This window comes from Ixodes scapularis, unplaced genomic scaffold (genome assembly GCF_016920785.2).
Source record: "Ixodes scapularis isolate PalLabHiFi unplaced genomic scaffold, ASM1692078v2 PGA_scaffold13__105_contigs__length_92229423, whole genome shotgun sequence".
In the NCBI taxonomy this organism is placed as follows: domain Eukaryota; kingdom Metazoa; phylum Arthropoda; class Arachnida; order Ixodida; family Ixodidae; genus Ixodes; species Ixodes scapularis.
This window is the reverse complement of record NW_024609839.1, coordinates 55,472,301-55,491,639: the sequence shown is the minus strand read 5'-3', so window position 1 is coordinate 55,491,639 and position 19,339 is coordinate 55,472,301. Positions and strand designations below refer to the sequence as shown.

Here is a 19,339-nt window from a genome sequence, read left to right as displayed (position 1 = left end):
CACAATCGAAAGACATACACACACCGCTTTTATCTTGCGCCTAAACAGGTCTCCGCAAACTATACCAGCCGAGCTGATACAAGACCGCTCCAGATACGAGCAAAAACAAACAAACAAACATTCGCGCGTAAACTTGACCTTGCCAGTCTGGATCAGCGGGCCAGCAAACCAGACGCGGCGGGAGTCACGCTCGACTTAATCTCCCCCTAACGGCGAACGATTGCGCGAACCGGTCGCAACACGCGACGACTGCAGACGGACGCGTGGCGCCCCCATGAGGTCGTCACGGGCGGTCGGTGAACCGCAAAACCCGGACTTCGCCCTCGACAAGATGCTATCGGGTCCGTGGGGGGGGACCTTGCGTGTCTGCGCCGCGGACCTCCCGACACCGCGTTACGCGCCCGCGAGGCTGGTGCGTCGTACACGGTAGACAAAGGGCCGATCGAACTATAGGAGCTAATCGAGCGGATCGACTAGGAAAACAAATGATGCCGAGTTGTTGTGCGCTTCTGACGTCACCCTCACTGTGTTGTTTGCTATAGGACGAGGGGGAAGGGGGGGGGGGGGGGAGAGGGGAGTTGTTTCCAGTCTTCTACACGTTACTCAAAAGAGGTAATCGATTCCAATTACCCTTGCTTAAAACCTATTCAATTAGATTACTTGAGGAAAAATTCTAACCGTTACTTTTCCGATTACTTGAGAGTCTCAAAAGGACAGAGTTATCTACCGGTTATCTACTGTCCATTATTATAATTATTGTTATTATTATAATGGACAGAGTTATCTACTTTCCATTATATGACTAGAATCATCGAATTGTGAAGTCTCGACGCAAAACTAACCAGCCTACATTTGATGCGGTTCGGCAAAGAAAGGAAGACATAAAGCTCCGAATGCTCCTGAAACGGACAGCCAGTGCGAACTCACCAAATTTCAAACACCGTAAAAAAAATAAAAAAATACGGCATTTTATTGATTTTTAATATAATTTCAACTCGACGGTTTATCTGTCCATCCTCTCAAAATACTACCTTCCTAGGCTGTGGGACACAGCATATATTTTGCGGTTCTATCTTTTGTATGAAGGCACAAAGTCAAAATGCAAAGACTTTAAAGCCAAATAACTAAACATTTCGCCCTTCAGAGTCCATCGCGTTGCTAAATACGCTTCGAAGTACGGTGCACGGCAGTTGGTGCAGCAGGCCAGACAACAATTATCTTCCAGGTCGATCAAAAGCAGAGCTGCTCTTGTTTTTTTTTTTTTTTTTTTTTTTTTATTTGGTTTATTTGTTGTAGATTCTGTCCTAGCTTCGAACCCGCTCTGCTTTTTCTTGCTTTTCTTTTCTTTTTTTTTTTGCTTCATTTCGATATCGAACTAAAGCTTTTATCATTGGCTTCTGTACCAGAAAAACAAATAAACTAGCATGTTTTTTTTTTTTAGACTGACAGTTTTAGAAGGAAGGACGAATAAAAAAAAAAATTCCACGTAAATTAATTCTTTACGTTGGCCACAGCGGCCAGACTTGTGCTCGTGACTTGAAAAATGTAATGGTTACAATTACAATGGACCGAGCCTCAAATGTAATGAATTACCGTTACAAATTACTTTGGCTGAAAAGTAACGGATTACTTTACTCGTTACGTTACAAATTACTTTCACGTTACTCCTTTTACGTTTCATTTCTATACGCCCGCAAATCATGGTAGTCTTTGTAATATATATATATATATATATATATATATATATATATATATATATATATATATATATATTTAAGAGAATGACTGGTGCACTCCGTTCAGCTGTAAGTTGACACAAGGCACCGAAAGCTGCAACCACACCCGCCATCCCGCTAGCTTACGGCCTCCGGAAATGATCCCTGGCATTGCGCAGACAAAGCTAGCGGTGCGCATGCTCAGTAGCAGCGTATACCTCAGCTATGCTTAAGAAGCGATTTACGAAAGCTGCCTTTTGACTCGGGTGTCTCACCTGTTATTCACAAGAAAAGAAAAACTTGGTTGATGCAGGTGTACCTGCTTACCTTGATGTGTTTCCGTAGATTAGAGTTTGTTGTTTTTGTTGCTGACGGCAATGTGTGTTTTTTTTTTTTTGGCAAGCAAAGTATGCACTGAAACTCTAGGTTTCCGTTTTTCTGAACCGAAAGCTCGACCAGTCAGAGAAGAAGTGGCGGTTAAGGGGTAATCGAACGTTAATCGGTTCTCACTTTCATACCAATATTCGTGGAGGCCAGGGGAGGGAAGGCCATAGAGAGCGAGAGAAGCGATGGCCAATGGTCTCGCAAAACAATAGAGGATCACACCTCGTTTCATACATGGGTAAATTACTTTCTAAATGTAATTTAATTACAATTACAATTACTTAGCTCCAAAAGTAGTTTAACTACAATTACAATTACTATTACGCAAAAGTAGTTCATTGCAATTACAAATTACTTTTTAAAAGTAATGCAATTACTTTACAATTACTTATTTCTGAGAGTTACCCCCCACATTGGGCCATATAACTGTAAACGAGTTATATGGCCGCTGTATAAATGTCACGCATTGTACTTTCCTTTTATGAAATTTGTTAAATGGATTATACAACTTAATAGTTTGGAGTAATGAACTCCTGCGTTCATATATTCTCAAAACATAAAAAATGGCGACAAAATTCACAGGTGCGAGGTGAATCTCCTTAGAGCTTATGCAAATGGTATCCAAGTCAAACCAAGAAAAAATAAACTTAAAAATAATACAAGGAAACAAATATGCGACAGTACTGGTATCATAAAACTCACGTAAAAATGGCTAATAAGAGAAACTTGTAAACGACGTCAAACATTTAAAGGATACGACAACTTATGAAAACATTGCAGCCACGATGATTCGCTGCCTCTCCCTGTCTCTGGACTTGTAACATGCCGGATGTGGGTAACCGTAGCACACGAACTGTGGTCGCTTCCACAAAACTAGTGTCACAATAGCAGCAACTCTATTGCCAGGGATTCTGGGTTAATTCAGTGCACGGTAACACCCAAAAAGCTCCTGAGATAAATAATAAATTTAGGATCGTCATGTAGCTAATCATTAGGATAGCAATGATTGTATCTATGTTGGGCGTCTCATAAAGAAGACCGATTTGAATTTAGCATGGCAAGAACAACCTCGAAAAAATCATGATACACTGCAAACGACTTTATTTTCGCGAATTTCGCGAATCGCCTACAATTCGCGAAAACAAATGTAAACACATTGAATCTATATCGCGACCGCACCGCGTCGCGAAAATTAGAATCCGCGAATTCTTCCAAAACTGCGGCCTCTTGGACGCCTCGATTTCACGATTTACCTGAGCGTGTTTCAGCTGGAAGATATAGACGAGCTATTATTATTATTTTTTTATAACTGTAAGTATTATTCGAAGTAAATAGAAAGTTGCCTACCTGCAAGTGTTTCCGCAAATTGGAGGTCGCCTTTCGGTTTATTGAATTTGTTTTCAGAAACGGTCCGGAGAGTTTGCTCCTCACGATTATAGTTTTTTACATTGGTGCTAATCTGTTTAGAGAATTTTTCGCAGCAAGGCCCCGGCAGCCTTTCCTTTTCCATTGTAGATAAGACTGTTGCAGCTTCTCAATGCAAAGCAGCACTGCGCGCCTCGGGGCGGTTCCACAGGCCAAGACGAGAGGACAACGCGTGGAGGGTCACGATAGAGGTGTAAAAACAAAGTGCAAGCCAAGCCCTCTATAAAAAAAGAAGCATTCAACGAACAACAAATGCAAAAACAAGCTCCCCACAGCTAAAGCCGCGATTTGTAAGTTTTGGAATCTCGTCCAATCAGGCTGACAAACGGTTGAAAGGGTTAGGTAGAGCGAACACTAAATAATGAAGATTTATACAAAAAGGTAGACGAGGACTGGGAGAAGGAAGAGCAGTGTAGCAAGAACAGTTCGAAGTAAGGCAGGGTGAGTCGTGTTAATGAGACCTGCTGCTTCTTTACTTCTTCGCCTCGATGTTAGAGTAGCACGACTTACTGTTAGTGGTATCAACATACGAGATAGAAGAGAAGGACGTGAAAAACTCATAAAGAAAAGAGAATAATTTCATGAACAAAAAAGTCCCCAAACTTGACTGAAATATGTAAGCGAATATGCTAGCGGCGAAGACGCGTAAGGAGAACCTCGAACCTCCCCGCCTCGACCGGATGATGTGATCGGAGCCAACCAGCTCGACTTCGACCTCCGATGCCCCCGTGTGAGAATGAGAAATAAGAAAGACCCCTAAAAGCAGGAGCAACAGGAAGCGAACGAGACGAAGAGTCAGATTCAACTACGACAGGAACGAAAACGGACACGAATGTAGCCCTCATTTATCAAATTATTTTTCAAATTCTTCATTAAATCGTTTTACAGTCTACAAAATCCTTCATTCCGTTCTATCCCAGCCTTTCTTTCCCATCCCTCTTTTCCATTTTTTTTTAGCAGGTTGGGAGACGCTCTCTCCCCTGTCGCTTTGGCTGCGCTGTCGTCTCCGTGGCCAGAGGGGAAAAGCGCCGCCGCCACAAAACCTTGCAAAAGTAATTGTAATTGTGCCTGAAATTTAGCAATTACTGACGCTAGAAAGTAATTAAATTACAATTACAATTCCTTTTAGCCAAAAGTAATTATTACAATTACAAATTACCAGGAAAAGTAATTAAATTACAGTAATTTAATTACTGTAATTGAATTACTACCCAAGTATGCCTCGTTTACGCGATCTCTCTCTCTCTCTCTCTGTGTCCCCACTCCTAAGATGGCCTAACCCCCCATTTTATGTTGACGGCTAACGTTGACTGTAAAGTGAGGAGTGGACTTGACCACCATGCCCAGACAAATAAACTAAAAGAAGTATCGTCCGTACCCTCGAAGACGATGCTCTTAGCCTCGCGCCGGGCGCTTTTCAGCCGTGCCTCAAGAGCGTGTTAGAATAGAGTAGTGCGCATGAAAGACAAAGAGAATTTGACCCCCTCGTGCGAGGCTGCATCGTCCGTTATGCAAGTTGTGAACCCGCGAATTGAGGGGGTACGGACCCGCGCTTAGTGTCTGTGCAGGTGGCGGGAGACGTCGAAGAAGTTGGAAAGGGTGAAACGGTGTAAAAGACAAAAACAAATAAACACAGAGAGCTTTCTCCTGCCCGGGAGAAGAAGAAAAACGCGATGGAAGGTGACGGAGAGCCTACTCGGCGTTATCTTACTTGATCTTTGTCTTTCGTACATTTGTACATGCCTTGTCCGTTTTTCTAGTGGTTCTAGTGACCGGTCATATAAAAAGAATTGTTTTCTTTTCGGCTATGCTCCCCTTCCCGATTTGTTTTTTTTTTTTTTTTTGCATTTTGTTGAACTCTTTTTGTTATGCTGCTGAATGTTCTGCTCGTATTGCTTCAGTTACTTTATTATGCTCATATTTAAAAAAAAGTAGCGAGCAATTAAAGTAATCCGTTACCAATATTTTGTAATGAAATTACATTACAAATTACTTCCGAAAAAAAGTAACGTGGCAATTACAAAATTACTTGAAAAAAGTAGCGGATTACTTGTTATACGTTACGTGTAACGGATTACTTCCCAAGTCTTGCAGCGATGGGCTATTTCCATAATGCCGTCCGCGCGCGTTGCATTCTGGGAACCGGTGGGGCAGGAGCGGAGCGCGTATGGATTTTGATTCCCACCGATTCCCACAATGCATAACGTGGCATTGCGCCGCCATGCGTCGCTTCGAGTTTTGGAATAGGTCTACTCAAGTGCCGTCTTCTTCAGAGGTTTCGTTTATAAAGATTTAAAATCAGGAAGATCGTTACCGGAAGTGTACACGTTTCTTATTCCCTTCACGATTCGCGGACATTTTGTGTACTGCCAGGGTCAAAAGAAACTAGAACGGGCCTCCACGTGAGTCTTTGTTGGTTTCACTTCTTGGTGCCACCTGGCGCGGAGACAGGAGGAAGAACGACTTGTTTCTGTTTGAGAATCGCGATAACGTATAAGTGACGAAATGTAGCCGCTTGTGCTCTTGTTCTCTTTCGCGTGCGTCCGCGGTTTCACCAAGGCCGCGGTCACGTTGCTTACACGTCGTACAGTCGGAGGCGTGTTCCTTCCTTATACGATGGCCTCGTCACATTGGTCAGACAAAGGCTGTCTCCAGGCAATGCTCGAAGAATACACGTGTATGAAGCAAACGTGCTTTGAGTCGTGTAAGCAGATCATTCTGTATTCGAATCTGCAACGAGCGTCGTGCCTTTTTATATATTGCAACGCGCAGGGCCGAGCAAGCAGTGTCCGGTCACGGAATTCTAGAGGATTCGCGTTTATTCTTACTCGGGGCGGAACTTTTATAATTTTGTCCTATTATAGCTTCTTGTTCTCGAAAGTGCCTGTTCATTCTCCCCCCGAACGCTCGATGCTCGAACCTTTTGGGCCGAGTTTTCGCGATTCCGAAGCACACTAGACAAGGAGCTGCCCGCGACCTTGTTGAGTCAGTCTCGCTCTCGCTTGCTGTCATGCCGCAAGATAGCCGCCCGCTTTTCTGCTGTCTCGACGCTCGTTATTTATTTTTTTTTTGGCACAAGTTCGCCGATTAAGCATTTCTTTTCAGTTCACTATTTATCGTCTCATCCCCATACTCCGTGACAATTTGACGAATGAGTATAGTGCTATTCTGGCTCGGCATCGTATACGATGAACACATTTTCCGGTAATGCAGCGTTCGTATATTGCGATTGAGAATTACATTTGGGGCGTTTGAGCTCGATTCCTCTCCAGTTGGTGTTTTTTGTATGCTGCATTAGCAGTACGTGACAGTGGCCTTACTGAGTCTCGAACAAGAGGTATACATTATGATCGCATGTCCCGTACGCCTTGTAATGAACGGTGTTATGAATGGGCCCCGGACCATTTCCTAATGTCTGCATCGGGCCGTTTGTTTTCGCCGGACGCCTCCCGCGGGTTCAAGGTCATCTGACTCAGCGAGCCTGGCACCATCATCGCCTCGGAGGCACGCCTGCCCAGCGAACGCACGAGACGTGCGCCGTGATATAGCCAGACTTTAACGTGTACAAGTCTGGATATAGCCTCCGAAGAGGGAAAACAACGTCTCAGGTTTCACCGCCGAAACACCAGGGCACGATCCGGGGCGATGAGATCATCCGGACGCCTTCATTCAACGCGTAGACACGAAGGGTCGAAAGGCGGCACGTCACGTCTCGGCCCCGGACGGTGTTTTGACCAGCTGCATGAATTCCAACGAGCCGGTGTTTTGGTGAGACTCTCGGCGCCGTCTAGACTGACGGTGAAGTGTTTACGGCGGCTGAGTGTGCGTAATCATGGAATGGGGGGCGGTGTTTGAACTGGACACCTTTCTGTGATTGGCCGACTATCCACCGATGCGGGGGTCCCTACCTAGGGACCTAGGGAGAACCCAGCGTTTAAAATAAGCGAACTTTGACGAGTAAATGTCTTCTCTTCTCTGGTCTTGAATCAACTGTACAAATGTAAATTAAAGGTCTATCGAAAAGTACCCCGTGAAGGCTTCCGAGGCCCATCTTCCTGATGTCCTGGTCGGTACCTGGCTCCGGCGGAGCCCGACAACAAGGACTACCCTGGGTTCGCTACAGCCTTGATGCGTCACCCGATGCATCCGATGACGTTCTTCCCGTGTGTCTGCACAGGATGAATGGATTGTACACCGGACGTTCGAAAGAAGAGAGGTCTGTGTTTTCGTTTGTTTTTTTGTTTTTTTCTTCCACGGGCCCATATCGTGTCGAAAGACGTTCGTAGACAAGGCTGCGGCCGAGGCTATAGGAAAACAGGAACCGGTCGCTTCCTCGCCTGAGCGGGTCGTCGCCCTCTTTACTGCGACTGGAAGTTGGCACGCAGTAAGTGACCGTAGCCTTCACATTTCGTGTGTTCCAAAGCAGCTAGAGAAAGCCTATAAGTATAACCTACACGCCTATGATTTGAAATATTTCTTTTTGCACAAATTCGTATACTATTCTTTTTAAGACCGCTTTAAAAGAAGTATTAACTGTACTTTTTTTATTTGCAGTTGTTTACCTCACGAATTACCAACTAGATCTCGAGGACGAAGAGCTACCAAAGCTGGACAAGGCGCTCTCGCAACTAAGTTTAGAAAACGAACGCATTTGAACCAGGTGGCTTAGACTACCACTTTGCTTCTTCTTGCTAAGTCGTATATGTAAGTTACGCCTAGAATTTTTTTTTTTATGTTCTTTCATTAAGAAAGTTTGCTGACGGTGGAGTTTGCAAATGCGGTGTGGTGGACAGAGGTAGTGCAGTACTATTAGGTAAAAATAAACAAACAAATAGATAAAAATCAAGAAAAAAACAGCAACAAGGAACAGGGAAGTAATACTAAAACGAGTGAAAAGAAAAAGAAAAAAAAATACAATCGAAGACAAAAAACAGAAACGAGGGTACAAGCTTGTTGGTGCAACTCAAACATGGTGTAGTCACCCAAGAGTGTGTTCTAAGAGACGACAAAAACACAGGGAAGTTTCAAGAAAGCCGCTCGGCTTAGTGCACCACGTATGTATAATTTTTTTAAATAAAAGTTTTATAAAAATTTCAATCAATGATCCGGAGGGTTCGACGCTGACCCTGCAGATCTGCTAAATCCTCCACTTCAAACATTGCTATTTTAATGAGATATATTCCCCCCCCCCCTCTTTCTCTCTCTCTCTCTCTCTCTCTCGGTACCCCCAAATCATGGCGTCCATAGAGACGCCAAATCGTTATCAAATTTCACGGTCGCTAGTGGTGCCAGTTATTCCGTTTAAACTTTTCATGTTTCTCGAGTTTCGATTGCCTCTAACTTTCGAGTTCTTCTTACCACCCACGACTAACTCGCACGCTACCACCGTCCTGTTCGATATTCCAATAGCGAGCCTGACCGCTTCATCGTCGTATAAATACAGCAGAGCGTGCAGTCCGAAGACACTTCGATCGTCCAGGCGCATGTTGTACGTTCGACGAGAACTTCTCGACGTTTTAGCGCGTACAGTTTATACGGTGTTCAGGATTCGCTTACGGACGCAATTTGGTTAAAGAGGACGCTGCAGCGACATTTAGATAATCACCCCGACTTGCCTCGAAGTTAGTTCAACAGATTAACAGAAGCATCGGAACTATAGTAACCAGGGCAGAAAAGAAAAATCAAAATGAGTTAAATTGTGATTTAAATAATGATTGATTTAAATCGTGGTTTAAACTATAGCTGTTTTACTATGACGTTTCCCGCAAAAATGGTCCTGAAAATATTTTCTTTTTTATTTACCGTTTGTTTATCATTTGACGTTTCTGTGGGTATTTGTTCATTTATTTAAGTCAAAGAATCACAAGACAAGAAATATTTATATCGGCTGATCACGAGCAGAAGGTGCTGTTTTTCTGAGCACATCCGAACGTTGAACATTCTACTTTTCCCTCTGCAGGTCAGTTGCGTAATGTCCTTATTTGAGCAAATCATAACGAAAACAAAAGTGATCAAAGCTTTTGTCTTAGCATGGCAGGGTTTGACATAATTAAAAGTTTTAAATGAAAGGCACATTCCATTTACAGTAATTTTTCCCGCATTGTTTCATTCATTAAACGAACTGATTGATTAATATCATGATTATTTTACCCTGCTATTACCCAAATTACAAGTCACAGTATTTTTTTTTACGTGAAGTTATTGAATTTTCCCAAGAGGAAATTGAATCCAAGAGGATCTATGGCACCATTGATTTTAAACGTCAAATGTTGTAATACGAGGCAATAGGGGGGCAGCAGAGCAACAAGAAGTTTAACGGCCGTGAAATGAATGCTAATCAAACTCAAACCAGCAAAACATTTAAAAAAATAGCGATTTTTTTTAGATTGCCTTTTTTATTTGCAAGTTGCACAACACGGCCGCCATCCCAAAAGGAAGTGCGGAACAATTTCAATGTCTGTTCTAAAATACCTTTTATTTTCCGTTTTATTTTTTTTTCAATAGCTATTTCGAATTTAGACACGATGAATTATATGCCTGAAAGAATAAATCCTGGGTATTTCGAAAATGTTTAGTTTGGGTAACTTGTGACAACAAAAGCTAAAAATAAAAACTTGACGATTGATTGATGTGGTGCTTTTCGATACCCTTGACGCGAAGGTATCTTAAAAACCACAAGATTTAAGTTCGCAACTTAACATTTATTTTTCTTCTTTTTTGTTAAATGACAAAAAAAAAAAAAAAAATCGGAAATGTAGGCCGCTGTGAAGGCATGACCGGCTACTCCATGACCTTTTCTTTTTGTTGAGAAAGCGAATGGGCGTCAAAGTGTTTCGTTTGGCGCCCTTTTGTGGTTCTCCTAATACGTGACACCGCAACCAGGATTTGCCTCGTCTTACACGTCACGAGTTGTGATACTGGCTACCTATAGTAAAAAAACAAATGACAACATCGAAGCCGTATCTGAAAATCACGGTGGACGCTCGAAGTCACTGTGGACTCTACGCTAAACACCTTTAACGTTGGCAGACTGCTACTCACAGTTCCGTCAATGAAAGCAGCGTGAATCCCTTTTAATATCTCATAGTCAATGTTTGGCCAATCGTGGAAAGACGGCCACTGCGCCGCAGCGCGAGTCCGGCATCGAAAAATTATTTTTGTTGCGTAAACAAATGAACATATATTTGAAGAAAAAAAAACGCATATTTTTTACACATGAAGCGGTGTACACGTGCCGTTTAAGTCCCGCTTGTGACATTTAAGTCGGCCTCTGACTATAGCTACACTTGTACGCGAGTATCTAACTCCGGTTAGTGCAACATCTGGACCCTCAACCGTTGTTATGTCTTAACTTAAAAAGCATTAATTACACGGTGTTCTTTTACGGCGGAGCTGTTAAGGGTTAGTTTCCCCAGGATCGTGTCCGTCAGGAAACAAATGATGACACCGAACTCTGGACACCTACCGCCATCTATGAGCGGCGGCGGCAAGCTACGTATCTGATTGTCGCTCATAGGTGGCGGCAGCCTTTGCACTCTGGCTTGCCAACTTGCGGCCGGCCATTACTTTCTATTGTACAGCTCCGCTGGTCTTCCTTCTTCACCAAAGGGGAAAGGCTGAAATTTTCTTTTGTGTGTCTTTTCTCTTTCGAGAACGGGAAGCGTCTATGTTCCCTCGCCAACATTAATCAGCAGGCTGTTGCGCGTGTTGTCGCATTAAAATCCCGTAATAAACTAATATTAATAAAAATAATAATAAAAAGAGACCAAACAAAACATGACAGAAAACTGGTCTGCGCCGTCGGTTATTGATCGGCATAATTTCTTTTTAATTAACTTCTCAGACTCGGCGTATCGACCGTATAGTACAGGAGCGCGTTCGACGATGAAACAACGCGTGCAAAATGTCGACGGATTTAGTGCACGGTAGTAAAAAGGACATAGTTTATCCAAGATGGATGTACAGCACAGATCTTATTTGTGTATATATATATATATTTTTTTTTTGTTCTTGCGTGTACAGGGAGCTTCGTATAATCCATATACGGATCCATACATCATGTCAAGAATTCGTGCAGCGTTGCGAGGCGCACGGGCGCTTGGCTAATAGGGAGTTTTCGTAGACCGCGTTTCCCCCTCCGCTAAGTCCTCCGCAACGAAGAGACCGCTACTGCGCCTGCGCGCCCATGGCTTTGACTGTAGAGTTCCGTGTATCGTAGCGGAGAGCGTCGCGGGACGGCAAAAAGATTTACGAAAACTCCCTAATTTCTATGCGGCTCCGCTGAATTCATACAAGTTGGGGGGGGGGGGGGGGGAAGGGGGGGGAGGGGGGCGGGAAGGACAGGGGGTGGAGGGCGTAGGGTTTAAGCTGTGGTCACACTGCATATACATCGCCTATAAAATACGAACTGCAGACACTGTCTACAGGTACGTTTCTTCCGCCTCAACCATGTTAGAAGTATGCCTCGTATATATGTATCCACCAAACATAATGTAACGCGGCGTTTAATGGTTCGCAGAAGAGAGCTATCTCTACTGCGCAAGCTGAGTCATTAAAGATGGCAGCATGGACAAGGTGATTATCGCACTCCTGACCAAACTCCCATTTTATATATGCGGTGGATCTTTTATCTGGGCCTCATTGTCAGAAATTCACGTGGTCAGCCCTGACAGGGTTTTTCCCGCGTTTTAGTCGGTGTTTTTTCCGTGTCTGGGCAGCGTTTCTTTTCGCGTTCAACGAGGCGTAGTGCCTTGGCGGAGACTCCCGCCTAGATACCCGTAACCTGTCCACAGGAAGAGACTTCGGCGTTGCACAAGCGAAACCCCACCAGCGGAAAGGACTTCTCCCAATAAAAAGATAAAAAGAAAATGCAAAGTAAGGAGGCGGTGAAAGAAAAAGCGAAGGTATCCGATAGAAGGAGAGTGGCAGCCACGCGATACGGACTTACACAAGGTTGCAGAGGATAATGAAGCGGGCATCTGCAAGGTCTGCCGTAACGAGACACACGTCTTCATCTGCATAACTAGAGTTGCCGCTCGTCAGCGCTTTAGGGTGCATGGTGACTTCAGGCCATTTTTCTGGAACGATCTTCCTTTTCTTCCAGAGTACGTGTAATAACGCCGCGCAGCTCGAGCTGGTGCATCGCCGCCATTTTGGAGCATACCATGTCTTTGTACAGGGTGTCACAAAAGAAAGTTTACATGGTCTTTTTTACCGCAAAGATAAACTAGGCATCGCCGAACGCTCATTCTCCGCCCAAAGATAAAGCTAGAGGTCACAACCAGATGCCCAAGTTTCAGCCCGATCTGATGACTTAATCAAAAGTTACGTTATTTTCTGAAAATTTCAATGGGAAAATGGCGGCCGACGGAGTTTTCAAACAGATGGGGCTCTATGGCACCAGAAACCGAAAACGGGCAAAAATGGGCTCCATTTTCCCATTGGAATTTTCAGATAATGACTTATAACTTTTGAATAAGTTATCGGATCGGGCTGAAACTTTGGCATCTGGTTGTGACCTCTAGCTCTACCTTTGGGCGGAGAATGAATGTTCCGCGATACCTAGTTTATTTTTGCGGTAAAAAATACCGTGTAAATTTTCTTTTGTGACACTCTGTACTTTCCTGCGATCACGTGCTGTCGACAACAAATACTACAAAAAGTGGTAACACACATACACACAAAAAAAAGGTGCGAGGATAGAACAAGCACATTTAGATGTTGAAGAGTTTGAGAGTTCGTTGTGTTTGTCCTCGTGTTGTTTTTGCCTTGTCTCGTTTTTTTTTTTCCTTTTTTTTTAGTACGATTATGCACTGGCTTGCCTGCGCAGTTACCCTCATTTCAGTGGCAAGAACACCAGGAAGTTTTAGCAGGCCGTGTTTTTGTAGAATAATATTGGTATCGTGATGAAAGCACTGCACCTGCCTACTTTTTAAAACCGTGGCTAAAAGAGGCTCTGTTTGAGCGCCAATCTGGCAGCCTCGGGCAAGCCTTAGCCGGGAGACTAACACATGATCTACGCACGCCACCAGCCAGATGGTGGCGCCGAGAGGCCGGACATGCAAACGTCTACACTTTACACACTCACATTACACGGTATTCGCACAGACAATACCACGAAGTCAATGGACGTTCTCTCGCGGACCTGTACTTAGTAAAATGTGTAAAGTCGAAAATACTTATAGAATCTAGACCGTTCGCCAAGGGCTCCCGGGGCGGCGCCATTTTGTTCGGCTGCAGCGCCATCTACATACATCCGGGCATTTCAACGGAATCGTCGGTGTAAAAGAGGGAAAGGAAACGCGCCGTCCTCATCGCTCGAAAAGTTCCGGGCCCAAACATGGAGGCTCATTTGCCTCTTTCATCTCACCGGCTTGGCTTATTATGTTCACACTTCTCGCTTTGTGATTGGCTCTTCGGTGTCCTGATCGTCTAATGCCGCAATCTGATTGGTTGCGGAGCGATAATAACATGCACGGGACTCGCCGCGCCCTGTGTTTCTTAAGTTGTCAGGGACTATATATCGCAGACAAGGACGTCGCTTATTAGACTGAGCAGACAGAAAAAAAAATCGTACGGAAAGTTGCTGGACATTTGTGTTGCATATGCAGAATGTTCTGGCAGCACGTGACATCAGGTCACGTGATGCCAAGGAGACTGACGTCACGCGACATCAGGTCACGTGACCTCAATGTCCCTCCTAATTTTAGAAGGGAAACTCAACTGGTGTGCAGGTCACGTTAAGTTAATTATCCCGCTAAATTTAGGGGGAAAATGGACGTCACGTGATTTGATGTCCCGTGACCTACACACCAATTCAATTTCCCCGCTAAATTTAGCGGAGAAACTGAATTGGTATGTAGGTCTGCGACGTTCCATAACGCAACGCTGCGCGCGTTGCATTATGGGACGACACAGGTCACAGCTTCGCGAAATTCGGAGCAACTAGCCAAAGAATGCTTCACGTTAAAAACAATATCTTAAAACAAGATGGCGACTGGCGAACATCTGCAAGGTATCACCACCCGCCGCCCGATTGAGATGGTTCGGTCTTATTGATTCATCCGCGGAGCCATCCGCAGACTATAGTGCACGTGAACCACGAATGTACGGGGCTAAGCGAGAGAAGCGGAGGCTTGAAATCCGGGACGGGGACGAGAGAAGATAAGTGCCACAAACACAGAAACCGAAGGCGCTGGGGGCGTCCAATATCGAGGATCTGTCGTCCCCCGAGTTCCGAAACCATATTGTACATTGTACGCGAGAAATTAGCAACATCTGTCCGGTCTAATATATATATAGATATAATTTAACCCAAGACACACTTTGCGACATTGTTAGCGCGAACAACCCCAGAGCCGGCTTTCTTTGCTTTTCTCTCAGTATTGAAGGGTCGTCGTCAGAACTACTATGGTAGTGGAAAGTGCTTAGTTGAGATACTAACCTAAGTGGTAAATATCGATGCCCGCCAGTACTCTTTCCAAGTAAAATGCGAAAATAAAAAAAAAAAAAAAGTCGTGATCGCGTTAGCAATGTCGCTCACTGTACATCGCTGGCGTTCCAACGGAATTCCAACAGGGGACTGACGCACTGACTTTCGCTTTACAAGAGTGACTCACACCAGCCCCAATGCACGGGCTCCGATGTGCAAGATTCTACGAACAGCGCGCGGATGCTTGCATCCGTCGCCCGAGTGGGCGCACGCACTCTATAAGAAATCGGAAAAGTCTACTTTTCCGCAAGGCACTTGTGAGAATCAACAGCTGCAGTCTGGAATTGACGAGGTTTAAAACAATAAAATTATGTTTTCCGATGCGACACCGAGCATGATGTAAGCACATGAAACCGATCCTAGGCGTCCCATCGTAGGCTTCGGTCGGCTGCACAACGCGGTGCTTTCCATGGACTCGAGTGACGCAAGGGCACTGAGCCTCCCTTGAAATATTCTCGATCCAATACATTACAAGCCTTGTCCAAGCTTTAAGAAAAAATCTGCAAATATATGTTGATGAAACTTAATATTTAGATATGTCAGTAAATCAAGCGAGAGCCCGATGGCGTTTAAATATGAAGACAGTAAAGTTATAGAGCTTCCGACTTTATTCAGAGAGTGACCAGAGACGTGATTTTGACGCTTTCCGAAAAAACGTCGGTAAACGTGAACGCAGAAAAAATATTTTCATTGAATTGCGAAAGAATATAAATGCTGAAATTGCGGCGGAACACTCCGCATTTACGGTTTGATTCCCAATATCGGCACGTACCGGAAGTTGATGAGGATTACCTTTCAAAGGTATCTTATGCACTACAATCGCGCTCATGCAACGGTAAACGTCAGCCTTATCGTAGGTAAACAAGGACGTTACTCTATTGCATTGATCTGTATCACGAAAACGAGAAACCTACGAATAATCTGTCATATGATAATAGATAAGATGTGACGAAACTGACCATACCCTGAGAGGATAGTTGGTGAGGTCCTCTGCGTGACAGCGATGGGATGAATATGTACAGGGTGTGACAAGATGAGATAGCCTAAAGCCGCAGTTACATAAACAAAATGCCCGCCCCCTTCCCCCCCCCCCCCCCCCCCCCAAAAAAAAAAAAAAAAAAGAAAAAAAAAAAAAAACACACTTAAACAAACGTTATAAAGGGATCAAGCTGAGACGATGGTCTGCGGCGTCAACGCACACTCTTTCCAGGTGCCAATCAAAATTTGTTTTTGCTCTCTCGAGACGAACACGCCGGGGTAAACTTTAACCGGTCCCGCGTATCAAACCGTTTGCTCCGCGCTTGCTATTCGATCTTGCAACGGACGACTGACCGAAGCGCAGATTGCTCTTCAAGGACTCTCCGCTCTGTATAGACAAGCTTACACGTGTTCGCACCTGCTTTTCCTGCTGGCTCTGACACGTTTCATAAGCCCCCGAGTCGCGTCGGATTAATTAAAAACACGTGATGCCCGATGGCAGGCGACGCAAGGTTGACGTAACTTGGCACCCGCGTGGTAGCGCCGCCTTTTCATGGGACTTATCGTACGTCTACAGCCGCTAGATATGGCCCTGAGAAAACTCGAAACGGAAGACAAACAGCTGCAAACTGGAATGAAAAAAAAAAAAAAGCTCACCTCATTTCGAGCCGGTGGAGATCGGAAGCCTGAAGCGTTTACTCCTGTTCTTCGTGGCGGCTTTGCTGACTCGGCCGCCGTGTTGTCGTCGGGAAACACAATGGGCAGATCTTCCGTTGTCCTGTTCCTGGTCACTGCCTCCCACGTCTGACCCCACACTCCAATCGCGGCCAGTAACGAAGCCGCCAGAAGCCAAGTTCCGCCGTAGCTGCGTCCGAAAAGCTCCATGTTGTCGCACATATACGACGGCTTTGGGAAGAGTTGCCCAAGCGTCGGCAGGCGTTGAGGGGTGTCGTGTTTGATTACGTCCTCGGCGGCTGGCCGCTAATCACAAGTCGCTAATCGCGTCGAGGGTCACCGCCATGACTGCGAGGACCGCTTGGCGTGGCACCAGAAGGAGTCCTTGCCGAGCCGAGCAAGAGTCCTGACGGTCGTGGCCCTACTTCGGGTGGGACACGCTCCCGCTCTTTGGGCGGCGAGCAGCCGTCGTAGCCTAGTCAGGAGGTTGAAAAGGAAAAACGTGAGGGCGTTCCGTTTTCCTGCTTCGCACGTTGTCGCCGGCGTCGGCGCCGTTACCTTTGTTTGCTTATCGTTTACCGGAAGCGTCGGTCTTCGCAGCAGTCGCGTTCTCGTCCTTGTCGTCGGTCCTGGGAAACGTCGGCAACAGTTCCCAGTCCACGTGAAGACCACGACGCAGGCACGGCAGGACGACGGTGCGACGGAAACGGCGAACTGAAGTTCTCGGTCGTCAAACGGCACTGCAGTCTCGCGACGTTGACGGCAGGCGGTGGAGATCTCTTGCATCTGGACGCGAGGCGCGGCGGTTCTCTCTTCTGCACCGGCGGCGACTTCTAGACGACGTCATCGGGGGGAAAAATCGTAAGAATCCTTGCCACAACTCAGCGCAATGGATGTGACAAGGCGTACATGTACGTTTAATATCTCTGCAGGCGCCCGCTCGAGTCGAGGGAAATTAATTGCAGAGGGCCGGCTCGGTCGAGACGGCTCAGCGGTGAATGGTTCGTTCTGCTTGGGTTGTTGAACCGCCGCGAAGCTCTTCCCAGCTCCATGCTTCGTTCCGGCATACTATATTCATGACCGGGTTCGTGTGACGAAAAGACGGTATTTAACGACCTTGTTGCCGGAAGGCGGTGTTATGTTGTTGTTCGTCACCTTGTTGCCGCGGGTCCCGAGGTCATGGCGACCGGTTTTCAGGCCAGTTTGAGAAATCGGGCCTACGCTACGTCTTGTTTTCGCCAAAACTAACGCGAACCAAATTGATGATGAGGAAAGGCAGAAGTTCACGTTGTGTCCGGCACTATCCACGCGCTCGCCGAGAGGTACACGGTACAGGAGAAAGAACACCCCCAACAACATTACACACTTTGAGCGGTCGTGGAATTCAGGCCGCCGGCATTTTTTCAAGTCGGTGCACGATGGCGAAACATTGCATCGTCGAAGTTGTAAGGTCACGATCGAGCGGAACTCCTACAAGAGCGCACACCCTCAAACACGCGCACCGGCAGGGTAACACACACCCGACCAAGAGGAGAGAGACGACGCAAATCTGTCAAGCAAATCTCCTAAAGTTCAAGTTTTCATACCCAGTCTAAGCAACACCTCCCGATTCCAGCGTTCATCGAAGGCAAGTCCAACGGGCAGTTCCGGACGCCTCCTGGTACGAAGGGCACCGTCATCGTCGTCACCCACCGCGGAAGGTCGCGAAGCAACGGTCGTTCCGTCTGCGTCGGCGTCCGAGAGGCATCTCGGACCCTAGCGGAACTCGGGCTAGGGACTCTTGAGCGATCGAAGCACGCGCGGTCCACGGCGGTTTCTATGGGAACCCCCTCGCCCTTCCACCTCGACGACTTGCATCGGTTTGAAAAAACGGTGCAAACAATGTCGTGGGTGGGGGGAGGGCCTCGCTCGGTCCGCGCGGAGGGCAGGACAACAAGGGCGAACGATTTCTAAAAGAAACGAAGCGAAAAAACAAACGACAAAAACAAGCCAGGGTCCCAGTCCACGTCACCTGTCTGTCCTGGTGTCTACGCACGCCAGATGGGGGGGTCATGCGCCGCAGGATTTCTGACGGGGGGTCGTGCCTCACCTGACGGTCGATTGCGCGTCGGTGGGAGGGGGGCTGTTGATTAGGGGGAATTAGACACGCCCGGCGGGACGTCCGAAGCGCGCGCGTTTTCGGGAGAAGGAGTGGTCCCGCCCGCGCCAAACCTGTTGAGGTGAGGCGTGCCGCCGGCGGCCTGAGCGGCGTCGATGAGATCCGCACGCCATTAAAAGTTCTCGTCGGCGTTAAAGCGGCCCGTTACGTAGTGTCTCATCGTTATGCGGAGAGCAAGTCGTCTGTTTCTTGCGCAGGAGTTGCAGTGACGTCAAAACGACGCCAAGCTCTTTTTAGATTATCGAAAAAAAAAATAGTGGGTAGACCTTAAAGACCGACTTACGAAACCATTTTCCGCAGGGTAGGAAAGTGCTCCCCAACGAATTTCGCTCCCTCCCCTCTCGCACTCCTTCCTCCTCCTCCCCTGAAAAGGGCGGGTCCGGAAGCTAGTCTCCGTGGAAAGGAGAAGGGGATTCCTCCTTTCTGGGTGGCAAGGAGGAAACCTCTTCTCCCGCGGAATTGTTTTGTAGGTCGGCCTTTAAGGTATTTAGCATTGAGCTCTACCCACTATCC

At 46.2% G+C, this 19,339-nt stretch overlaps 1 protein-coding gene across 2 annotated transcripts in view; it reads right to left on the bottom strand.

Moving 5' to 3' along the window:
* LOC8036680 overlaps positions 1-17,497 on the bottom strand; it is a 52,959-nt gene extending 35,462 nt beyond the window's left edge. The window contains exons 1-2 of one of the 2 annotated variants that reach the window (XM_040218253.3): positions 17,227-17,497; positions 16,651-17,143 (exon numbers count right to left, since the gene is read on the bottom strand). In XM_040218253.3, coding sequence (XP_040074187.1) covers positions 16,651-16,890 — 240 coding nt within the window. In that variant the 5' untranslated portion in view covers positions 16,891-17,143; positions 17,227-17,497. Of the gene's footprint in view, positions 1-16,650 lie in introns of both variants that reach the window. The other variant, XM_042289905.1, reaches the window with a different exon arrangement.
* Positions 17,498-19,339: the final 1,842 nt, after the last annotated feature.